Source organism: Stenella coeruleoalba (genome assembly GCF_951394435.1).
Source record: "Stenella coeruleoalba genome assembly, chromosome: 15".
NCBI lineage: Eukaryota > Metazoa > Chordata > Mammalia > Artiodactyla > Delphinidae > Stenella > Stenella coeruleoalba.
Window position 1 is genome coordinate 58,145,832 of NC_137161.1, and position 19,409 is coordinate 58,165,240.

At 50.9% G+C, this 19,409-nt stretch overlaps 1 protein-coding gene across 3 annotated transcripts in view; it reads left to right on the forward strand.

Annotated features, from left to right (window-relative positions):
• Window positions 1-19,409, forward strand: part of CLEC16A (C-type lectin domain containing 16A) — a 210,078-nt gene that overhangs the window by 91,881 nt on the left and 98,788 nt on the right. For all 3 annotated transcript variants that reach the window (XM_079943839.1, XM_079943840.1, XM_079943841.1), the window contains exons 16-18: window positions 1,675-1,725; window positions 4,803-4,931; window positions 13,178-13,298. In XM_079943839.1, coding sequence (XP_079799965.1) covers window positions 1,675-1,725; window positions 4,803-4,931; window positions 13,178-13,298 — 301 coding nt within the window. The remainder of the gene's footprint in view (window positions 1-1,674; window positions 1,726-4,802; window positions 4,932-13,177; window positions 13,299-19,409) is intronic.

Genomic DNA, 19,409 nt, shown 5'->3' on the forward strand with positions numbered 1-19,409 from the left:
GCAGTCTTAGTTTCTGACTCTTTGGCCTCCACATCAGATCTCTCCAGATCCAGTGAGTGGTGGTTTCCCCTTGTACTCTGGCTGATGAAGAGATCCTCCCTGGAGGAGGAAAGGCGTGGGCCCCACCCTTTTCTCATTCACTTGCGCTGTTATTCATTGTTTGTACTCACAGCAGTTTAGCTGTGAGCTAGATACACATATGAACGGGAATCTTTTTCTTCGTAAGAAGCTTTTTAAGCCACCGCCCATCATTGTCAGTGTTCGTTGAGATAAAACCAGGTTATGTAATCTGGAAGTGTACCTTGCCGCGATCAGATGACGCCACGCAGCTGCAGTACGGCGGACATGCCCAGACGAGGGTGGTACCACTGTGGGCCCCACGCACCTGGGCAGAAATCCCAGTCTCCCCTTAGACCGGCCCAAACCACACTTGGCCTTGAAGTGAGGATACGAGTCCTCGGCAGAGGCATCTTTGAACCTCTTTCCGGTATAACTGCTCTTAGTTTATTCCCCTGCCCCCCACCCCCACCCTGGCCCCCAAAAAGCTTCTGGATTGCAAAAACAGGAAGACATATAGGTAGGCATCTTCCCAGAGGATTTTTCTTTCTCACTGACAAAAGGAGAACTGTATTTGAATTGCAGCTCCCTTCTCCCAACCCAGATTTTTCTCTCTTGTATCCTAAAAGGTTTGCACCCTAAGTACAGTATCTCACAAGCTTATGGATATTCTCAAGGGTTGCTATTTCTGTGGTTATTGCATGGTTCTCACACCACACAAGAACTTCCAAGTTTACCTGTGGTTCTGATCACTGGAAAAACATATAGAGGACCTATTGCTTTTCCCACCCCCAACTGTGTGTGGGGTGGGGGGGCGGGGAGGGCGCTTAGGAGACAGGCCAGGTCTAGCAGCCCTGACACGCTCAGCCAAGTCTCCCCTGCCCTCCCCCGTTGCAGGCCTATCCAGGGTGGTCATAATGACTTGTGTGCATCAACTCATTTTGTCTTCCTATTGCACAGACGTGGGCTCTCATCCCAGTCTTGCAGTGAAACAAAGAGAGGCTCCAAGAGGTACGGCTGAGATTGGCCCCTGGTCTATGTGTCTCACAGCCAATTCCTCCCCGCCACCCTGTTCTGGGAGGGACCTCCGGGGCAGAGTCATCTGGGCTGCAGGAACTCCAAAACCCCAAAGGCGCACCTCAAAAACAAATGGAACAAGCCGTATAATTTTAGAGTTAAGCATATTTAATCATACTCTTCCTTTCAGAGGTGTGGAGCCTCATAGCTTTAACATGACAACTTAACCGAGATTCTTATTTTCTCCAACCATTCTCAGCAAGCAGATGGCCTTAAATACTTGAAACGTTAACCCTTTTTATATTTTAATTATATATGAAGTTATTTTTGTTGTTTTTACTTAATTGCCTTGACACTAGAAATCTAACTACACATGCTTGAAAAAAAGGAGAAAAGCGTTGAGGTTCCATTTGATATTTGGGCTTTCTTTTGGGTGTGTGTGTGTTCTTATTCACGTGTGTATTTCACTTCCTGGTGATTTACCAGAACTCGCTAATAAGAAACAGATGGTCCCCAAAACCTCAAACTGGAGTTTATAATACTTTGTTGTTTATGGGGAAAAAATGTGCATAATCTTCTCTTTCCTTCCTTTCTTTTTAGGGAGAAGAAATCTTTTTGGACATGTTTGAAGATGAGTACAGGAGCATGACGGTGAGTGAGGGGCCAGACGCGCTTGTGGGTATGCAAAGCTTGTCCTGCCGAACCAGGGGAGAACTCATCTCACTCGGAGCTTTCCATCTGAATGACAGAGACTGGTGGGGAAGTGCATTGAAAACAGTGCCTTTTGATCCCCACCAGTGAAACTTCAGATGACATTCACTCCCCCTAAGTTGGGCTGAGTCATAAGATGGTTCAGAAAGATTCACTTTGATATGAATAGTATTTGATTGAGGGCTTAGTCCGTGTCAGGTGAGTCCGTGTCAGGTGTGTGCAGCATGTCGTACATGTGAAATCTCTTAATCCCCATGTCAGCCTGATGGGAGTCACTGCTATCATTATCCTGCTTTTGCCGATAAGGAAATAAGAGTCAGGGAGCTTGAGGGAGGCGCCCACATGTGCCCAGGCATCGAGGAGCAGAGCCGTCACCTCCCAGTGCCCTGCCCTGCTCTGCATATTGTGCTGCCTCCTTCTTCTCTGTGCCACCAGAATGTTCCCGCACCTGGCTTTTCCTCGAACCTGCAGTGCCAGCCCGGGGTCTCCCCTGTCTTGCAGAAGATTGCAGGTTGCTCTGTTTTGTTCATTCGCCTCTGGATCCCCAGCACCTGCCCCTTAGTTGACACTCAGTAACTAGATGATAAATCGCCCTTTTCACGGACAAAAGAGTGAAGTGATTCGGGAACTTTACAATAAACCCAAGGGTTTAAAATGTCAAAAAGAAAAAGACAGCGTGTGCTGCGTGGCTCCCTGGCCCATCTCCGGGTGTCTGGATGGCTGGGCCCTCACCACATCCTCGCTCACAGCACATCTGAGGCCTCGCGGAACCTTTTCAAGGGAAAAGTGTAAATTGGTATAATTCACCTCCAGAAGTGCCCCAGCAGTGACCAGGCCTCCTCTCGGTGCTATGTGAGCCGCCCGTGTGCGCCTCACACCTTTGATGCCCACACCCCATTATCCCCTCGACCCCCCCAAAGAGTGTCTCAGTCTTCTACTCTTTGGACCATGAATTGGAGTGGAGTGGAGTCAGTGGTCAGCTGCCGCCTTATGTTATGCCCGTGACGTCCCCTTCCACAATGTAATTCTCCAGAAGTTTGGCTTCTTGTTTGGAAACGTAAGGCTCGTGTGTCACTTGACAACACAGTAAAGCTTGGGCTCCTAAACCCCTGCACAGTTTCTGCTTTTGCTACTTACTAACTGGAACCCTGAGCGGGTTGCTTACTTCTGAGCCTGGATTTTTCCATCTGTAAAATGGGGCCCAGACCACACAGCTTTCCAGGCTGGTTGTGAAATACCTAAGGGCTGCCTCCTATAGAGGTTCAGCACCACGGATATTCGGTTCCCCTCCCTCCTGCCCTAGGGAGCTTCCTGGGTTTTGTTTGTTTGTCTCAGTGACACATTTATTGCATGTTTTGCACAAAGCCTGGAACTCTAGGGAAGGAACAGCTGGCATATACCCAGCACCCCTATCTGAGTTGTTAGCTCAGACTTAAGGAAATCAGCACTAAGCTCAGCGAAGTTGGCACAGCCTCTCGGGTGCTGCCAAAGCCAGGCCTCCACTTCTGACCCTTCACTGTTTCTCCCGTCACCTCTTGCTTCATGCAGAGGCATAATGGGCAGGAGTCCTCGAGGGGGCTTGTCGGAGGTGGTTGGGAGCGGAGGGGTGGAGAGGAGGGAGCTGCGAGGGAGCCGAAGGCAGGCCGGGAAGGCCCTGCGGGAAGGCTGGAACCCCAGGTGCCCCGGAGACAGGGCTCTGCCACCCCCACTCTGGCGTAAAGGAATAGCGACGGTAGACCTCAGGCCTTTGGAGGAAGGCTTCACGGGTCCAAAATAAGAAGGTAGGCAGCACGTGCGAAGGGGCTCCCTGTTCACCGGGTCTCTGGACGGCCGGACCCTCTCCACAGCTCTGCCTTGTTTAGTCAGCTTTATGTTACAGGAGGGAAAAAAGTGTGATATGATTGAAGCCCACTTTCTAAAAGAGTCCAGAAAAAGCTCATGATGCTTAAAGGAGTAAAATTAATTCTATAGAATATTTACCTTTGTGAAATGTCATTCCTTTATGATGCCAGGTAAATGAAGTGTCAGTGTCCAACAACACGTGCAATTAAGGGGTCAGTACTGACGCAACAAAGTTCCAGGAGGGGAGGTGATGTTAGCATGTGTCTTGGTAATCGGAGAAGGCTTCCTGGAGGCGGTGTGGAAGGAGGCAGACAGCTCTGCCCCTCTGGCCCAGTGGCTGTGGGCACGCACCCTCCCTCCGAGCTCAGCGATCCCCTCTGTAGTATGGGACAGCCCCAGCACCCGCCCAGTAGGAGGTGAGCCCTGCAGGGGCCTGGCGAGAAGTAGGTGCTTAATAAGTGACTTGGTTCTGTTACCCCAGGTAAGAAGCCAGGGGGACAAGGAAGGAAGGGGAAATGCGGGTTGTGTTGTGGAAATCATAGTGGGTCTGGAGAAGGGCAGGCCTGGGTCCGTGCCATGGTTCTGCCGCCAGCCGGCTGAGTGCGCCCACATCCATTCTTCGGCTTCCCCAAGCCTCCGTTTTCTCGGTAAGTTCGGCAGCCTCCCTGCTGGGGTTGTTGGGAGGCTTGGACAGGGCCTACGCGCAAAGCCGCTAGTTCTCTGCCTGGCCCGCAGTCAGGTCCCCTTAAACGGGGGCCACGTCGCTACATCTGCTGTCATCGTATTGGAAGTGCCAGCGAAGGAGGCGGGCAGCAGTCAGGCTTCCGCACACAGGGCAGACCACCCTAAAGGGACCACCGTAAAGGGCTGGCCTCCTTACTGAGGCCCCTCTCCCTGCTGCGGCGAGGGGAACAAGAGGGTGAGAAAGAAGAGCTTTCCACAGCAGGGAGGCAGCTTCTCCAGAGTGTCTGAGCTGTCACTGCAGATGAGGGGACATCTGCAACTTCAAAAACAACAAGGCACGTCTCTCACATCTGGCTGCCTCGAGGCTTCACTCAGTCTGAATCTCAGTTGATGTGCTCTTTAATATGTGCCGATGGAGGTGAGAGGCCAGTGTCACCTGCCCCAGCGCCTTCCTCCCTTCAGTGAGCTTCCCTTCGATGTCTGTCTTCTAGATGAAGCCCATGAATGTGGAATATCTCATGATGGATGCCTCCATCCTGCTGCCCCCCACGGGCACGCCGCTGACGGGCATTGACTTTGTGAAGCGGCTGCCGTGTGGTGACGTGGAGAAGACCCGGCGGGTGAGTGGGCGCTCTACTCAGCCTCTCCTGGGCTGCTGCCCTCCAGGAGCACCTCCGGAGCGGGGGGCGGAGGGTTCCCGACCACATCCAGACCTGCCTTCCAACACGCCTTCAGGAGAGCCAGAGCTCCTCCCTCGCACCCCGCCACCAGGCCTAACTTCCCCAGGCGCGCTGCCCTTTGTTAAAGCAGAGATTGAAATTCCATCGTATCTGGCCACAGATGCCGGATGTCGGTGTTGGTGGCAGGCAGGCTGCCTTCGCTGGCGCGGAGCTGGCCCCAACCCCAGAGCTCTGAAAGAGGAAGCGGGGCCAGGCTTCTGCGAAGGAGCATGGGGGGTGAGCAGTCGACATAGTGCAGGTGAGGCTGCTATGAAAGCAGCCCCGTGAGGCCGGGTCCCCCAGAGATGGTGGTGTTAAGGTATCTGAGGGATCTTGGGGACGAGGCACATGCAAATGCAATTGTGATTCTTGCTGGCCTGCAGGAGAGGTGTGTGAAGAGATTAGTTCTCAGAACCCAGCTGCAGTGTGTGCTTCCGTTATCAGCACTTTTTTTCTGAAGCAATCTCCCAGGGCTGTTCAGGGTATTTTATCTCCCTGGTAAGATCAGTTTCTTTCTTAGAAAGCACCATAACCTTTTCCTAGAAAATCGTTCCCTGGAGATGTGGCGGTTAGTGGATAAATTAGAGGAATTCATTGCACTCGGCTCCCGTTATCAGGCCGCATCTTCCTCTGAGTTAATCCAAGTGTAACCAGAGTGGCAGAAGTGTTTTAACCTTTAGATTTTGAGGAGCGGGATTAACTTGCTGGATCTGCCTAAAGCAAGAGGATTCCATGGCCTTCCTGCTGGTGATTTTGCCTCAGATGCCTGGCCGGGTGGGGGTGGGTCACAGAGGAAGTTGGACCCGTGTCTGCAGTCAATCCACCTTCCCTGCTGTCTGACCAAACCCACAGCCCTCACCGCAGGACCCACCCTCTCTCCGGGCCAGTGACACCTTCCTTCCTTGTGCTCCCAGCCAGGGCTGTGGGCCCCATGGCCGGGCACGTGATTGTTTGCGGGCGGCAGTGTTTGCACTGGGCATCCTTGGCACCGGCCTTTACGGGGGGATTGGTTCTGACAAATGCATGTCATGTCTGCACTCCTTCATGGAGTGGACACGCTCACCCTTAACCTTTGGTTGGCCTAGGAGATGCTCCCAAGCAGGGTAATGGCAACACACCCAGTCAAGCTGTTGTATCCCCAGGCCAGAGAGGACCCCGTCCCCAGGTCCTCCTTGGACCCTGAGCCAGAAGGTCCAGAAGATTGTGAACGTTGAGAGCTGCTGCTCTGGGTTGCATCCTGCCTTCTTTTCAGTCCACAGTCCGTCAGGTTTCATTAACAGTCACGTGAGCTCATAGCCTGTGTGATAAAGCAGATCATTCATATCAGTTCTTTATATGAATTTCCTCACGTAATTCTACAACCACTCTAGAAGGTTGGCGCTAGTATTATCCCCATCTTGCAGAGGGATAAACTGAGGCACGAAGAGGTCAAGTGATTTGCTCAAGGTCCCCCAGCTAATAAGTAGCAGAGCCAGAATGCAACCTAGGCAGCGTGGCCATTCTGACCCGCTGCCTGCCACTGCCGCCTTCATTGTGTTTATTAGCCCCACTCCTCAAGGAATCAGAGTCTAGAGGGCGAGGTGGGAAGAGGCAGTGCCATTCCATGGGCCAAGGCCGTTTCTAAAGGAACATGGGGTCAGGTCCCTAATCCTACCCGGGGAAGGAGGTGGAGCAGCACAGAGGGCTGGTCCTTGAGCCGAGACTGTGGGGAAGGGCTGGGCAGCTGGGGGAGGCAAAGGCCCAGAAAGACGTGGCACATTCCAGCACCTCCGACAAAGAGGGGACTGTGGCCGGAGCCCACCGTGAGGGAGGCTACGTGGGAAGTGATGGGGCTGGGAGGAGCTGAAGGAGGCAGTTCCCAGAGGCCTTGGAGCCCAGCGAGGACCTTGGCCTTGTTGGCTGGTTCCTGGCATCATGTCCTGCTGGCTTGGGGCAAACGATTTTGATCCACAGGAGAAATTTAGGGGTGAGGCGTATGGCAGAGGGAAGGTTGCTTGGGCTTTGGGGTTCCTGCTCCCTTCTGAGCCACTGTCTCCTCACCCAGAAAGCAGCAGTGCCTGTCCTGCCAGCGTCCTCAGGAGGACTCAGCAGTAAGGCAAAAACACAAAGGCCAGTAGGTGCCTGAGGCTGGGGTTCTTCCTCCCTTGCCCTCACATCTCTCTTAGTTCAAGTTCCCAGGACTGTGCTGCACGCCTCCCTTGCCCCAGATGGGCTGCTAACTGAAGCACAGGCAGAGCCCCTGGGACGTCTGGGCTTCCCTGGGGTCGCTTGTGTCCGGTGAGTTTATAAAAGCAACTCTCAAGTCCCAGCATCCGTGGGTATAGAGCCAGGGAGAAGGTGGCAGGATGAGATAAAAGGGGGCTGGCCATCTCAAAGCAGAGCCATCCACCTGAGAGAAGCTTCCGTTTGTGACTTCCAGGATCCATTTCTGAAGGGGAATTTTGACCCTTCGCCCCAGTCCAGTTCCTGATGCAAGGCAGCTGTCTGGAATCCTCCAGAAGCTTAGCTCCTCGGCCCATTTCAAGCATCAGAACACAGCAGTGTGCTTTGAATTTGAGCTAAAGGAAGTGTATGGTTTAGCAAGCAATTGAGGGCTTATGTGGTTTGTTTCATGTTCTTTGCTTGTATCCAGAGAACATTCCATTTCGTCCTGTTGGATTCAAAGGTTTTCCTTCCCTTTCTTTTTTCCTTCTGCCGAGTATAGGCTTTTCTAACTTTTAGGAGGCTGACCCTTTTCAGAAATCCCACCCTTTATTTTCCTTAAGGACTTGTCAAAGTAGTTCAAACCACCCTTACTGGTAAATCATTCCTTCGTACGTTCGTCAAAGAGCCGCTGGACTCCTGAGGGTGCAGGAGTGAGTAGGGCATGCGGCCCTACTCGGGGCCTCTCATCGCATGGAGAGAGGCAAAGTTTATGAACAAGTGTGATACCAGGCTGCAGTGAGGGCTATGAAGGAAAGAGGGGACACCGCTTTGGAGAGAGTGATCAGGGGAAGCTGCTCGGCCAAGGTGACATCTGAGCAGAGACCTAGAGAGTGAGAAGGAGCCAGCCAGGCAAAGATGTAAAGGAGGCACTTTCCAGACAGAGGGAGCAGTAAGTGCAAAGGCTGCGAGATGCAGAAGAGTAAGGCATGTCCAGGGAGCAGGGTGACTGGAGCGGAGTGAGGGAAGGGGTTAGGAGAGGAGGGTCAGAGCCTTGCAGACCGCGGGGAGACATCTGGCAATAAAGTCATGTTTTGCCTCTTGCCTTTTGCAAGTTACACCATTTAGCCTATCATTCGACATATTTATCAAGCATTTTCTAGGCACTGTGCTAGATGCAAGAATAGAGAGAAAACAAATAATACAAAATAAGACCAAAATAGCAAGAGTGCCACTGAGCCATCCCAGCTAAGAAGGGAGATTCATGTTGAAATGAGGTCACAGGAACTACTGGCATCTGATGAGGACATGCATGCAGAACCTTGGACTTGAGCTGGACCCACCCCACATGGAAGGGCAGTTGAGAGAAGCAGTTAAGAAAGAACACAGGCTCACAGACCAACCAAGGTTCAATCCCAACTTTAGCTGTGTGACCTTGAGCAAGTTACTTAACCTCCCTGAGCCTCAGGTTCCTCATGTATCCTGCCTGTCAGGTCTTGCCCAGAGTAAATGGGAGAGAGCAGCTGTGAGGTGCCTGAAGAGTGGTAGAGCATTCTAGCATCTTGAGTGGGAAAGAAACAGAGTCTTTTAATGATCTAAACCTACTGAAGCTTAATGCTAGAGAAAAGAGAGTTAGGGAGAGGACTTTCTGGTAAATACCCAAAACTGAATTTAAGCCACTAGCCATCTTTTTTTTTTTTTTAACATCTTTATTGGAGTATATTTGCTTTGCAATGGTGTGTTAGTTTTTTCTGTATAACAAAGTGAATCAGCTATACATATACATATATCACCATATCTCCTCCCTCTTGCGCCTCCCTCCCACCCTCCCTATCCCACCCCTGTAGGTGGTCACAAAGCACCGAGCTGATCTCCCTGTGCTATGCAGCTGCTTCCCACTAGCTATCTCTTTTACACTAGGTAGCCATCTTTATGGAGTAACCATGGAAGCCATCATGAAATAAAGATACTTGCATGAAGTTTTATTTGTCCCTCCGTACGTTCTGTGTCCCTGTTCCCTCGTAAAACCACAAACAGTTTTTGTGTTTATCGCTATTGACATTGAGGAAATAGGCTATTTTTCTTTTACTCTTTGGATGTATATTACACATTAAAGAAAATACAATAACATCTCATGAAGTTTCAAAGGTAGGGGGAAAGAATTTCCTGTGATTTCATCACCCTAAACAAACAGTACATTTTGTGTGTCTTCTCCCATTTTTGTTTGCAAACACATCTTTTCATGGTTGCGTGGGTATGGACCCATGGACTTGCATTCATCCTTGCTGCTTTTCTCTCTCCATTGTAGAGCAAGAAGTTTTTCATACTGTGATACAGTTTTAATAAGCCTAATTTCTTACTGCTGCATAAAACGTTCATCTGGTGACTTTTGCCATAATTTACTCAGGCATTTTCCTGCTGGTGGACATTTTGGTTGCTCCCAGTATTACATTATTTTCAACTAAACTGTAATGAGCAGCTTCACAAATACAGTGTTTCCTTTCTTTTGGCTTATTTCTTTAGGATAAGTTCCCAGAAGTGGAATTTCTGGTTCAAAGGGTATGAATATTTTGTTGTGTGACGCTACATGTTGCCAAATTGCTTTCCCAAAGGGCTGTGCCCACTTTCAACTGCTTCAGCACTCTTTTAAGAATGACTGACTTCCACGGCCTCGGTGCGCTCCTAACTTGAGTGACTGTCGCCTGAACTCATCAGCTTGTGCACCCGGCAAGGGCAGCGGGAGAGAGGGCTCGGACCAAGCGTTGCTCCAGGGCTCAAGGTGTCCCCTCCACTGTCTCCCACCCTGTGATCGGGGTGGTGGACACTCCATTTGCAGAGCTCCAGCCCAGGCTCGGGGGATCCACGTGACTCGCCTGACTCCAGTATGAACCAAGCTCTGTCTGACTCGGAAGCCATCCCCCACCCCACTCATGGGGCTCTCCTTGCCAGGGCTTACTCCCAGCTGCATGGAAGCAAACCGGAAAAGTCTCTTCTTTATATTTGAGCTTGGTCAGCCGTCACGCCTTTCCAAATCTAATCTCTTCTTCCAGAATCAGTCTTTGTATCGTTCTATGATAGCATCTCACAGAAGAAGGATGCCTTTTTCCTTTTCAGTAATACTTTTAAACTTGCACATTTATTTAGCAAAGTCAAGAAAAACACTCAATAAAAGCCTGGGCCCTAATCCTTCAATCTTATGAAGGCAAAGGCATGTGGTTGGAAGAACACAGACTTTGGAGTCTGGTTATTAGTTGAATCACCTTGGGCAGGCTACCTAACGTCTGTAGGCTTTGGTTTCCTGTCTGTAAAGTGGGAACCATGCAGGGTTGTTAAAAGACTGGAACGAAGTGACACAGTACAATCCTCACCTGTACCTGGCAGGCCATGGGTAAACAGAGGGAGCGGTTATTGTTTTAGAGGGCAGTGGGATGACCTGATGACCCTTATCCTGGTATCTCACCTTTCTTTTGTGGATTCTCGGAGTTGTGGGGCTGGTCACCATGCCTGCCAAACCCCATAGACGCCCATGGGAGCCCCGCTTTCGCCCAAGTGGAGTACTTGGCCCTGTGGGAACATGCCCTCACATTCATGTGTGTGGGCTTCTCACATGCTCTTCCTTCTCTTAGGAGTTGGGGCAGGACACAGGAAAAGTATTATTGGGGGTGTTTATTTTGTTTTATATTTTTAATTATTTTATTATTGTTATTATTTTGTATTCCTGGAAATATCTTCCATTTTGTTACTTGAAGAGCAAAAGCAGATGTTTTATCAAAAAGGTCTACCTTAGGAGCCAAATTCCAGGCTCCTTTAATGTTGGAAGGTTTCTGGTTTTCAGAGTGATCGGGCTGTAGAAAGCCACACACGTTTCTCCTTTCTCATCCCCCAGCTTTGGTCCTGCTTGATTTCTTTGCCTTCAGAACTCTGAGAGGAATGGGTTTTTGACACAGAAAAACCCTTCTTCTGTTTTATTTCTGTTTTCTGTTTTATTTCCCCTCATCTCTGAGGTCAGGGCTCCTTACTTGAGAGCTCAAGCAGCCAAGTAGTTTAAGTGACCACCCACATCTTGGGCTTTCTGCACTTGGGCTGGGTTTGAATTCCCTTGTGTATATGCCTAAGTGACACAAGTATCAAACATTCCTGGTTTCAGTCCCCACCTCACTTCTCTCAAGTGTGAACTTGATCACCCTGCCCCTCTCAGCTCCATTCCTTCCTGCTTAAAATCTTTACATTGCAGTAAGGTGCCTATGGTGCCTGGCACGCAATTGGTGCTTAATATAGAAAACCTGTGTTGCTGGGTTTATAGTGAAACTACAACTCTTTTTCTTCTGATTATTACAGATGTCTTTATGAAGACTGCACTTTAAAACATTAAAAACAATCTGATCAATGCCACCACCACCACCATCATTATCATATAAAAGCTTATCTTTTCTCTAGTGCTTCTGGTTGACAGGGGATACCTGACCTCACAATAGGTCCAGGAGATAGGACTGTTCTTCCAGTTTTCTGCATTAGGAAATTAAGTAATTGGCCCAAGGTCTCCTGCCAGTTCTGGGCCAAGGCAGGATTAGGGTTTAGAGGTGCCCACGGGCACCCTGGTTGTCTGGGTCATCGGGAGCCAGTGCAAGCCTGGCTCTTTGCGAGCAGTCATCTGTCCCCCCGCCTCTTGCTTTGGGAGGCACCTTGTCTTATAAAGGGCAGCCTCCCGTCTCAGTGACCCAGGCCTACAGCCTCAGAACTTGGAAACAAGAGGACCCAAAAGCGGCTGCATGGCTCACCAGTGGCGACAGTGGTTTGTCCCCGTCGCCTCCCTGTGCCCAGATGTTGAGTGGCGGGAGTAAGGGGTGGCTGCCCCTTTATGGACCCCGTGCTGGCTGCTGCCCCGCCAGGGTCATCTCAGAATCTCCCAGCAGCCCCGTGCGGTAGAGACTCCCACCCCCATTTCACGCAGGAGGGAATGGAAGCTCGTGGGGGTCAGGGGCCTTGCCCAGCGTGGTGGAGCTGAGAGTCCAACGCGGACCTGTATGTCTGACTCAGGAGCCGTTTGCCTCGGGCAGGCCCACCAGCTACGAGTCAGGGAAAGTGGCCCAGAGACCACCTCCCCTGTGGCTGCCCCTCCCCCTCCTGGCCTCTTGTTGGTGGGCAAGTCAGCCCCAATCTAGGACTCAAGCGGAGGGTACCTCCAGAGCAGGCTAGCCCCAGGGTGAAGGCTGCTTTCTGCACAAACTTGTCTGGCTTCCAAGGCCTGGGATTCTGCTTTGTTTCTGCTCCCTGGAAATGCCTGCTCACACTGGAGTCTGCCAAGACTCCTCAATGGGCCAGGAATCCCTGTGCTGATGGGGGCCACCTCTGTCCCCAGAAAGCTGGCTGGGGAAGTCTGAGGGGCTCTCGGGGCACTGACATCACTGCACACTTGCCAGGTGGCAGATCCTCTGCCCTGTCAGTGGCACAGCCCCTGTTGTAAGGCCAAGGGGCCAAGGCTCCTGGGTGAAGGGCTGCCGGGTCTGGCCATCCCTGAACCCCACCAGCATCTCACCTTCTGTCTCCCTCACCCCCACATCCAGTAGGTGGGTCCTTGAAACACTCGTGATTTGGATTTCCAAATTCTGTGCTGGTTTAGTTGGAAGAGGCCTGGTTCTTGCCCTCCGTAGATGTGAGCAGGGGGCAGGTCACTTGGCCTCCTTGGGTCTCAGTGCCTCATCTGCGAAGCGGGGCTGCCTGCTGAGCAGGGGTGCCATGAAGGTCACATGACACTAGAGGAAAGGTCTTGGCAAGTGACAGGTGCTCAGTGAGGTGAAGTGGCCCAAACCTGAACCTGTGGATAATTGAAAACAGGGTGCATCCTTGATTGTTTTTTATCTTGGCTCTGAAAGCACCAGAACCATGATACTGAGAGGGGGGGCTTTATTTTGTTTGTTGTAAATCAAGAGTCACTGTGTGATTTCTCCATACGGAGCATCTCACTTCAGTTTCCATCTTCTCTGCTCTCCGAACTGTTGGTCCAGGCCATCCGGGTGTTCTTCATGCTCCGTTCCCTGTCACTGCAACTGCGAGGGCAGCCCGAGACCCAGCTGCCGCTGACGCGGGAGGAAGACCTGATCAAAACGGATGACGTCCTTGATCTGAGTGAGTTGGTCACCCCAAGTCACGGCGGGGGTGGGAGGGGGGGGCACCACCAAGCTGGCTCACGCGTCGCTCGGAGGGTCATGTGCGACCTGCATGTTGTACTGGGATTGATTCGTGACCATGAGCTAACAGAGTGTGCTTGTCACACGAAACTTTCGAAGAAAGGGCCCTAGATTCTGGGCACCTTGAAGTCAGTCTGTGGGCCCTGCTTTCTGGAGACCAGTGGGCGCTGTGCGGGGGTTTTGCTGAAAGATCTGTGCACAGTGATTGGGGTCTCAAGCGGGGGTGGGCACAGCTCCAGGGTCCCTACCCTCCGTATAGTCATAGCAGCACCAGTCTGATTGGTTTTGTGTATTAAAGGTTGTCTGTATGATTTTAATGAGGATTCTAAAGGATTCTGCTGCTAAAACAAAGAAAACTTTCAAAAATGCAAATCACCAGCATTTAGGTAAAGATGATGGCTTTGGAAGCCAGAGAACCATGTGCTTAGCCTGCAAGCCTGGGCTTCTTATTTAACCACGCAGTGCCTCAGTGCTCTACCCTGCAGTGTGAGGCTGAGATTTAAAGGAGACAGTGGGTACAAAGCCTGGTCATGTTCCCGTAACCCTTCTCATATTCATATAACTCTCTTTTTCCTCTGTTTGCTGTGGGGCACGTGCACACTGACGGGCAAGATAGTTTTTTGTTTCTTAAAGACATTATGATATTTTAGGACTCTTTGGTTATAAGAGATAGAAAACCCAACTTAGACTAGCTTAAGGAGAAAGAAAGGGGAATTCGCTGATAACCACTGTCAAACCAGAAGTAGTTCTGCCTTCAGGCATGGCTAGATCTAGGGACTCAAGCAGTGTCATCAGGAAGCTGCCACCCTCCATCTCTCAGCTCTGCTTTCCTTTGTTCTGGCTTCATCCTCCAGAGGGCTCTCACCGAGTAGTGACAAGATGGCCAAGATCTGCTGAACTGGCTAAGCAGCGCTGACAAAAACAGAGCTTCTCTTTCCCTATAACTTTTTAGAAGTTGGCTAGGCCAAGGTCACATGCTCAGCTGTGGTGCTGGGAGGTGGGACCTGTTCCTTTTGAACCCCATCACCTGGGGATGAGGAAGGAGGGGACCCTCAAAGGAAAATCACAAAGAAGAGATGGGAGCTGGAGAGGCAGGAGCAGCAGATGGCCACTCTGTAGTGTACAGTGATGAGAGGGCCCTTGTTTTAAATCAGCGTTATTGAAATATAGTTTACATCCTGTAAAATTCATCAAGTTTTAGTGTACAACTGAATGAGTTTTAACAAAACTCATTCAGTTGTGTGACCAGCGATTATGATATAGACCATCGAGGGCTGGCTTTTGAGCCAGGTACCCCTGCCCTGCTCTGTATTCCCTCGAGCAAATGATTGAAACCATCACAGCTTCTGTTTCCTCACCTGTAAAATCAGGATGATCTTCCTTACATTACGGGGCTGTTTTGAGACTTGAGTGAACTGTAATATGAAATAGAATATGACCGAGCATAGTGCCTCGCATATGCTCAGGAGACCGGAGTATTACCCAATAATCGAATGCGGTGGTGCCTGTGAAGAGCAGGGCACGCTGCCTGACACACGGAAGGTTCTCGGTAAATGATTATTATGGGTTTTACCTGATTGTCCGACTCCTTTTTCTTGCCTCCTCTTGGTTTCTGCTCTTTTTTCCTTCTCTCTCAGAAGAACAAGGAAGCTACGTCCCCTCTGTGCTCTATGCCCATCTTCTTTGGCCCTTTTCCCCCTTGAGAAATGGTCACAGGGGTTTCTGTAAAGGTTTAAATTGATGGAATTGGCTGGAGAGACCCATAAACCCATCTTTCTCTGATTGGATTCAAGGAAAGAGAGAGAAACAGTGTGCTTTAAAGGGGGCCACTCCATCAAGGCAGCAAGAATGTTTGCATCCCTGAAATGGAATTAAATTTTATGCTGGGAATTCATATTCCCTCCCTCCTCCCGCTAGGAATGGCCTGCTGAAACAAAGGTTAAAAGTATTTCACTTATCAATTTTAATTGATTAGATTGCTAGTTGAGATCACTTAACTGAGCCTTTTTGGGTAGTTGGCCATTAAGAAAGCAATGGCTGGGGCTTCCCTGGTGGCACAGTGGTTGAGAGTCTGCCTGCCGATGCAGGGGACACGGGTTCGTGCCCCGGTCCTGGAAGATCCCACATGCCGCGGAGCGGCTAGGCCCGTGAGCCATGACCGCTGAGCCTGCGCGTCTGGAGCCTGTGCTCCACAACAGGAGAGGCCACAACAGTGAGAGGCCCGCGTACCGCAAAAACAAATAAACAAACAAAAAAGAAAGTAATGGCTGTCTGTCTTTACCCAACCTGATTGCAAATTATGTCTTTGCTAAAGAGGGTGCCGTCCAGAAAATACTATGAATTATGGATTTTATGAGCATATGGTACTAGAGTAAGATACGCATGTGTTGACTTTTCTTTTCGGTGTTTATTCTTAAATGCTGGAGCTTCTCACCTTCCATTGGGGAAAAATTAACATGCTTTGCACTTCACAAAATGCCTTCCTGTGTATACTAAAGGTAGGAAACCTCCTAATGTAGGTGAAGGCATTCATAGTTGCTGAATGTTGGAGGCTGGGCTTGCTTCTTATGAGGCCGTGTTTTGTCTCCCTGAAGCTTGAGGAAGCTGACTCAGGGAGAAGTGTTTGGGGGTTGGTCAACTTTTATCTAAGGTGATAGGGTCTGCTTAAAGGAATGCCAGCTCTGCAGCAGGAAGAGACTTTAACTGTATTTGCTAAACTTGTCACACTTTGATAAGAAACCACAGCATAAGAGCACTCAGGAGCCATCCCACATGTCCAGCAGCCAGCTGGGGGGCCAGGTATGGCAGGTGAGCTCTGTCAAGGTGGCTTCCAAAGAAGAGCATCAAAGAGGCCATCACCCCTTCAGAAAAAATGTGAACTGTGCTGAAAGCCTGTTTCGTTTTCACTGGAAAAAAGTGTGGTGTGGGGAGGAGGTCAGGACTGGCAGCCATAAAGGAAGGAGGGGAAGGCGAGGGAGGGAGGGAGGGAAGGGGGAGGGGAAGGGAAGACTAGAGTAGACTTGACTAGGCGAAGTCGATTCGATTTTAGAGGGAACATAGAGTCTCTGTACACGCAGGCTTCAGCTTCAGAAGTTTGTGCCTTGTGCTGAGCCTCATTTCCTTGGCTCTTCCGTTTCTCTTTTAACCACCCCTGCTCCCCGCCGCCCCCAGCGTGTTAAAGCAAAGGGAAGACATCATGTTACTGCGTCTGTAAATACTTCTCTCTAACAGTTAAGGAGTTTGGGTTTCTCTCCTTGATTGAATTGGTTGCCACCGTTGCAGATGGTGAGCTTCCCCAGCCCCGACGCTCCTCTGGGTAGAGCCCGGAGACGGGGCGCGCTCTCCTGTGTTCCAACCACCTGGCCCCATTGACGTTTGGTTTTGCGGCCCCTGCTGTAGTGGGAAGCAAGCAGCTTTGTGACCTTCCTCAGGGTCTTAATGCTCGTGAGGCTCAGTGGCCTTGCCTTTAAAATGGTTCTAAAAGACCTTGTGAGGAGGGCTGTTGAAGATCAAAAGAGATCACGTTCGTGAAGCACAGGGCGCCCAGCTTGGCACGTAGCAGGTGCTCGGTGAATGAGAGCTGGCGTCCCCTCAGCAGCTGCTGAATCAACGAGATAGAACTCATGCTGCGGGATGCTGAGGGGTTGGCATTTTCTGCTTTGAGGAGCACATCTTGAAATATTTAAATCAGTTCATCACTTGTATGATGACGCCGTTTTGGGGGGTAAGAAAGATGGCTCTGGCTGCGTGGGCCCAGATGAAGGGCGCTGTACTGCATCCAGGCATCCAGGAGGGCGGGGCACTCCTGCACAGTCACCGCCGGGCCTACTGACCGACAGCCCAGTAGTGTTCTGAGGACAAGCAGAGGAGAAGCCAGGTTCCTGCCCGTCTGCCTGCGTCCAGACAACATGGGCAGTGACAGTATGGGAAAGTCCCCCCTTACCCAAACACCCAAAAAGAGATGCCAGGCAGCCACCAGGCATCCTCAGGAAGCATCCATGTGGGCACTTGACATTCACATAGTTGTAACCATGCCATTTGCGGCACGCACCTAACCTTGTATTCTGGTTCTTTAAATCCATTCAGTGAAACCCATCCATTAATTCAGCTTACTGAGCACCTGCTGCATGCCAGGCACAGTGCTGGGATCTAGGCTGTCATAGTGAACTGAAGTCAGACTTGCTCTGTGGTGCTTACAGTTGGGGGCAAGGGGAAGGGACCATAAACAGGTGAGGAAGTAAATACTAAAGGCACAATCACAGGTTGACTGAGGTGGCTCTGTGGAGGTGATGAACAGGGTCCAGGGCTAGAGAATAACTAGGAGAAGAGGGCTCACAGGCTGGCGAGGGAAGCCTCTCTGGAGAGGCACAGGCAAGGAGGGACCAGCAGATTGCATGAGAAAATGCAGAGATGAGGCCTGGGAGTTCGAGAAGATGTCAGAGTGGGAGGCGAAGGCGAGCGTGAGCTTGCTACGGCCTCCCAGAATCCTGGAGGAGGCCCATGCGGCTGGCAGGAAAGGAGCAGGGGAGAGAGCGGCTGCGATGAGCAGGATCTCAACTCCAGTGCAGTGGGAAGCCATCAAAGGGTGTCCACGGGGACAGCCATCCTGAATGTTCACTTCTAGAACCGGAACTGCTGGGTCAGACGGTGCCAGCAGAGGCCTATGAGCCATGTCGAGGGTCTGGAGAGGCCATGTAACCTAGTGGTTATGAGTGTGGGCTTGGGAGCTACGCTGTGCTGGGAGAAATCCCAGCTCGGCCCCTTGCCACCTGCCATCGTATGACCTTCAACGAGTAACTTAATCTCTTGGCACTTCAGTTTCGTCGCATGTAAATCAGAGCTGTTGGGAGGAGTCAGTGAGTCAGGGTATGTGGTGCGCCTGGCACAGTCATAGGGAGGCCAGTTAAGAGGTTGTGATAGGGCCAGTGGCAGTGGGGAATGAGGCGTGGGGACGCAGCCTTCCCCCCTGCCACGTGGGAGCAGGCCGCTCCATCCTGGGGGCAAACACCTGGGGCTCTTCCTTGTCTCCCCTCCTTCTCTCAAACTCAACTTCCTGTTGGTCAGCACACCTAGGTCGCGCTTCCCTCCAGATATATCCGGGATCTGACCGTCTCTCCCAGCTCGACCCCTTAGTGCCTGGCTTGCCATCATCTCTCACCTGCACTGTTGGCAGCAGCCTCTTAACCGGTCACTGGCTTCTGCCTGGTCCCCTACAGTTTATTCTTGACACTGTGTGCAGTGTCATCCTCTTAACACGTTAAGTCAGATCACGTCCTTCCTTTGCTCAAAGTGGCCTCTGACGAAGAGGAGAGATGTTTACAGGGGCCTATGAGGCTGGGCATCACCCGATACCACCTGGCTCTCTCTGCGTCTTTGCTGTTCTTCAGACACACCAGGCATGTTCCCACCATGGGCCTCTGCTCTGGCTGTGTCCACCCCCCACCCCCCCCGCCGCCTGCAGACCGCTCGTGCCCCAGAACAAGCACAGCTATGGGCACGTACAAGGCTCACGACGCCCACATGTGGCAATCGTACTCCAAATGCTCCATCTACGTTTGAATTCTGGACCAAGCCCCACTCTCTTTATTATCCTCTTGTTAACGAATGTGAATGTGAATGTTATATATTCCCTGTTTCCCCAGTTTCCAGCACTCTGTGTGCTTCGTCCTAACGCCCTTGCAGGCGAGAGCTTTTAGACAAAGTGGACATCTCTGGCTGTACTCATCTGAATGCCTAAAGAGTCGTTTCCAGCAGGAGTATTGTGAAGCTCCCTAAGCAAGTTATGTGGTTTGATTGTAAGTCCGTGAAAATGTGAGCTCGTTGATTTGCTTCTCTTGCAAGGCCAAGGCTAGTTTTGTGGTCCTGTCAGTTCTGCAAAATCCTCTATGTTGCCTTATTTTGCTGATGGCCCAGTCACTGTCATGTGCCTCATCTTGGCAAAAATGAGAAAAGAGCATAAATAATAAAGATTCTGAAGACAAACCCAGAATGCGGGACATTTAGACAACGTTTCACAAATGGGAGTGTCAGGGAAGAGCAAACGGAATGG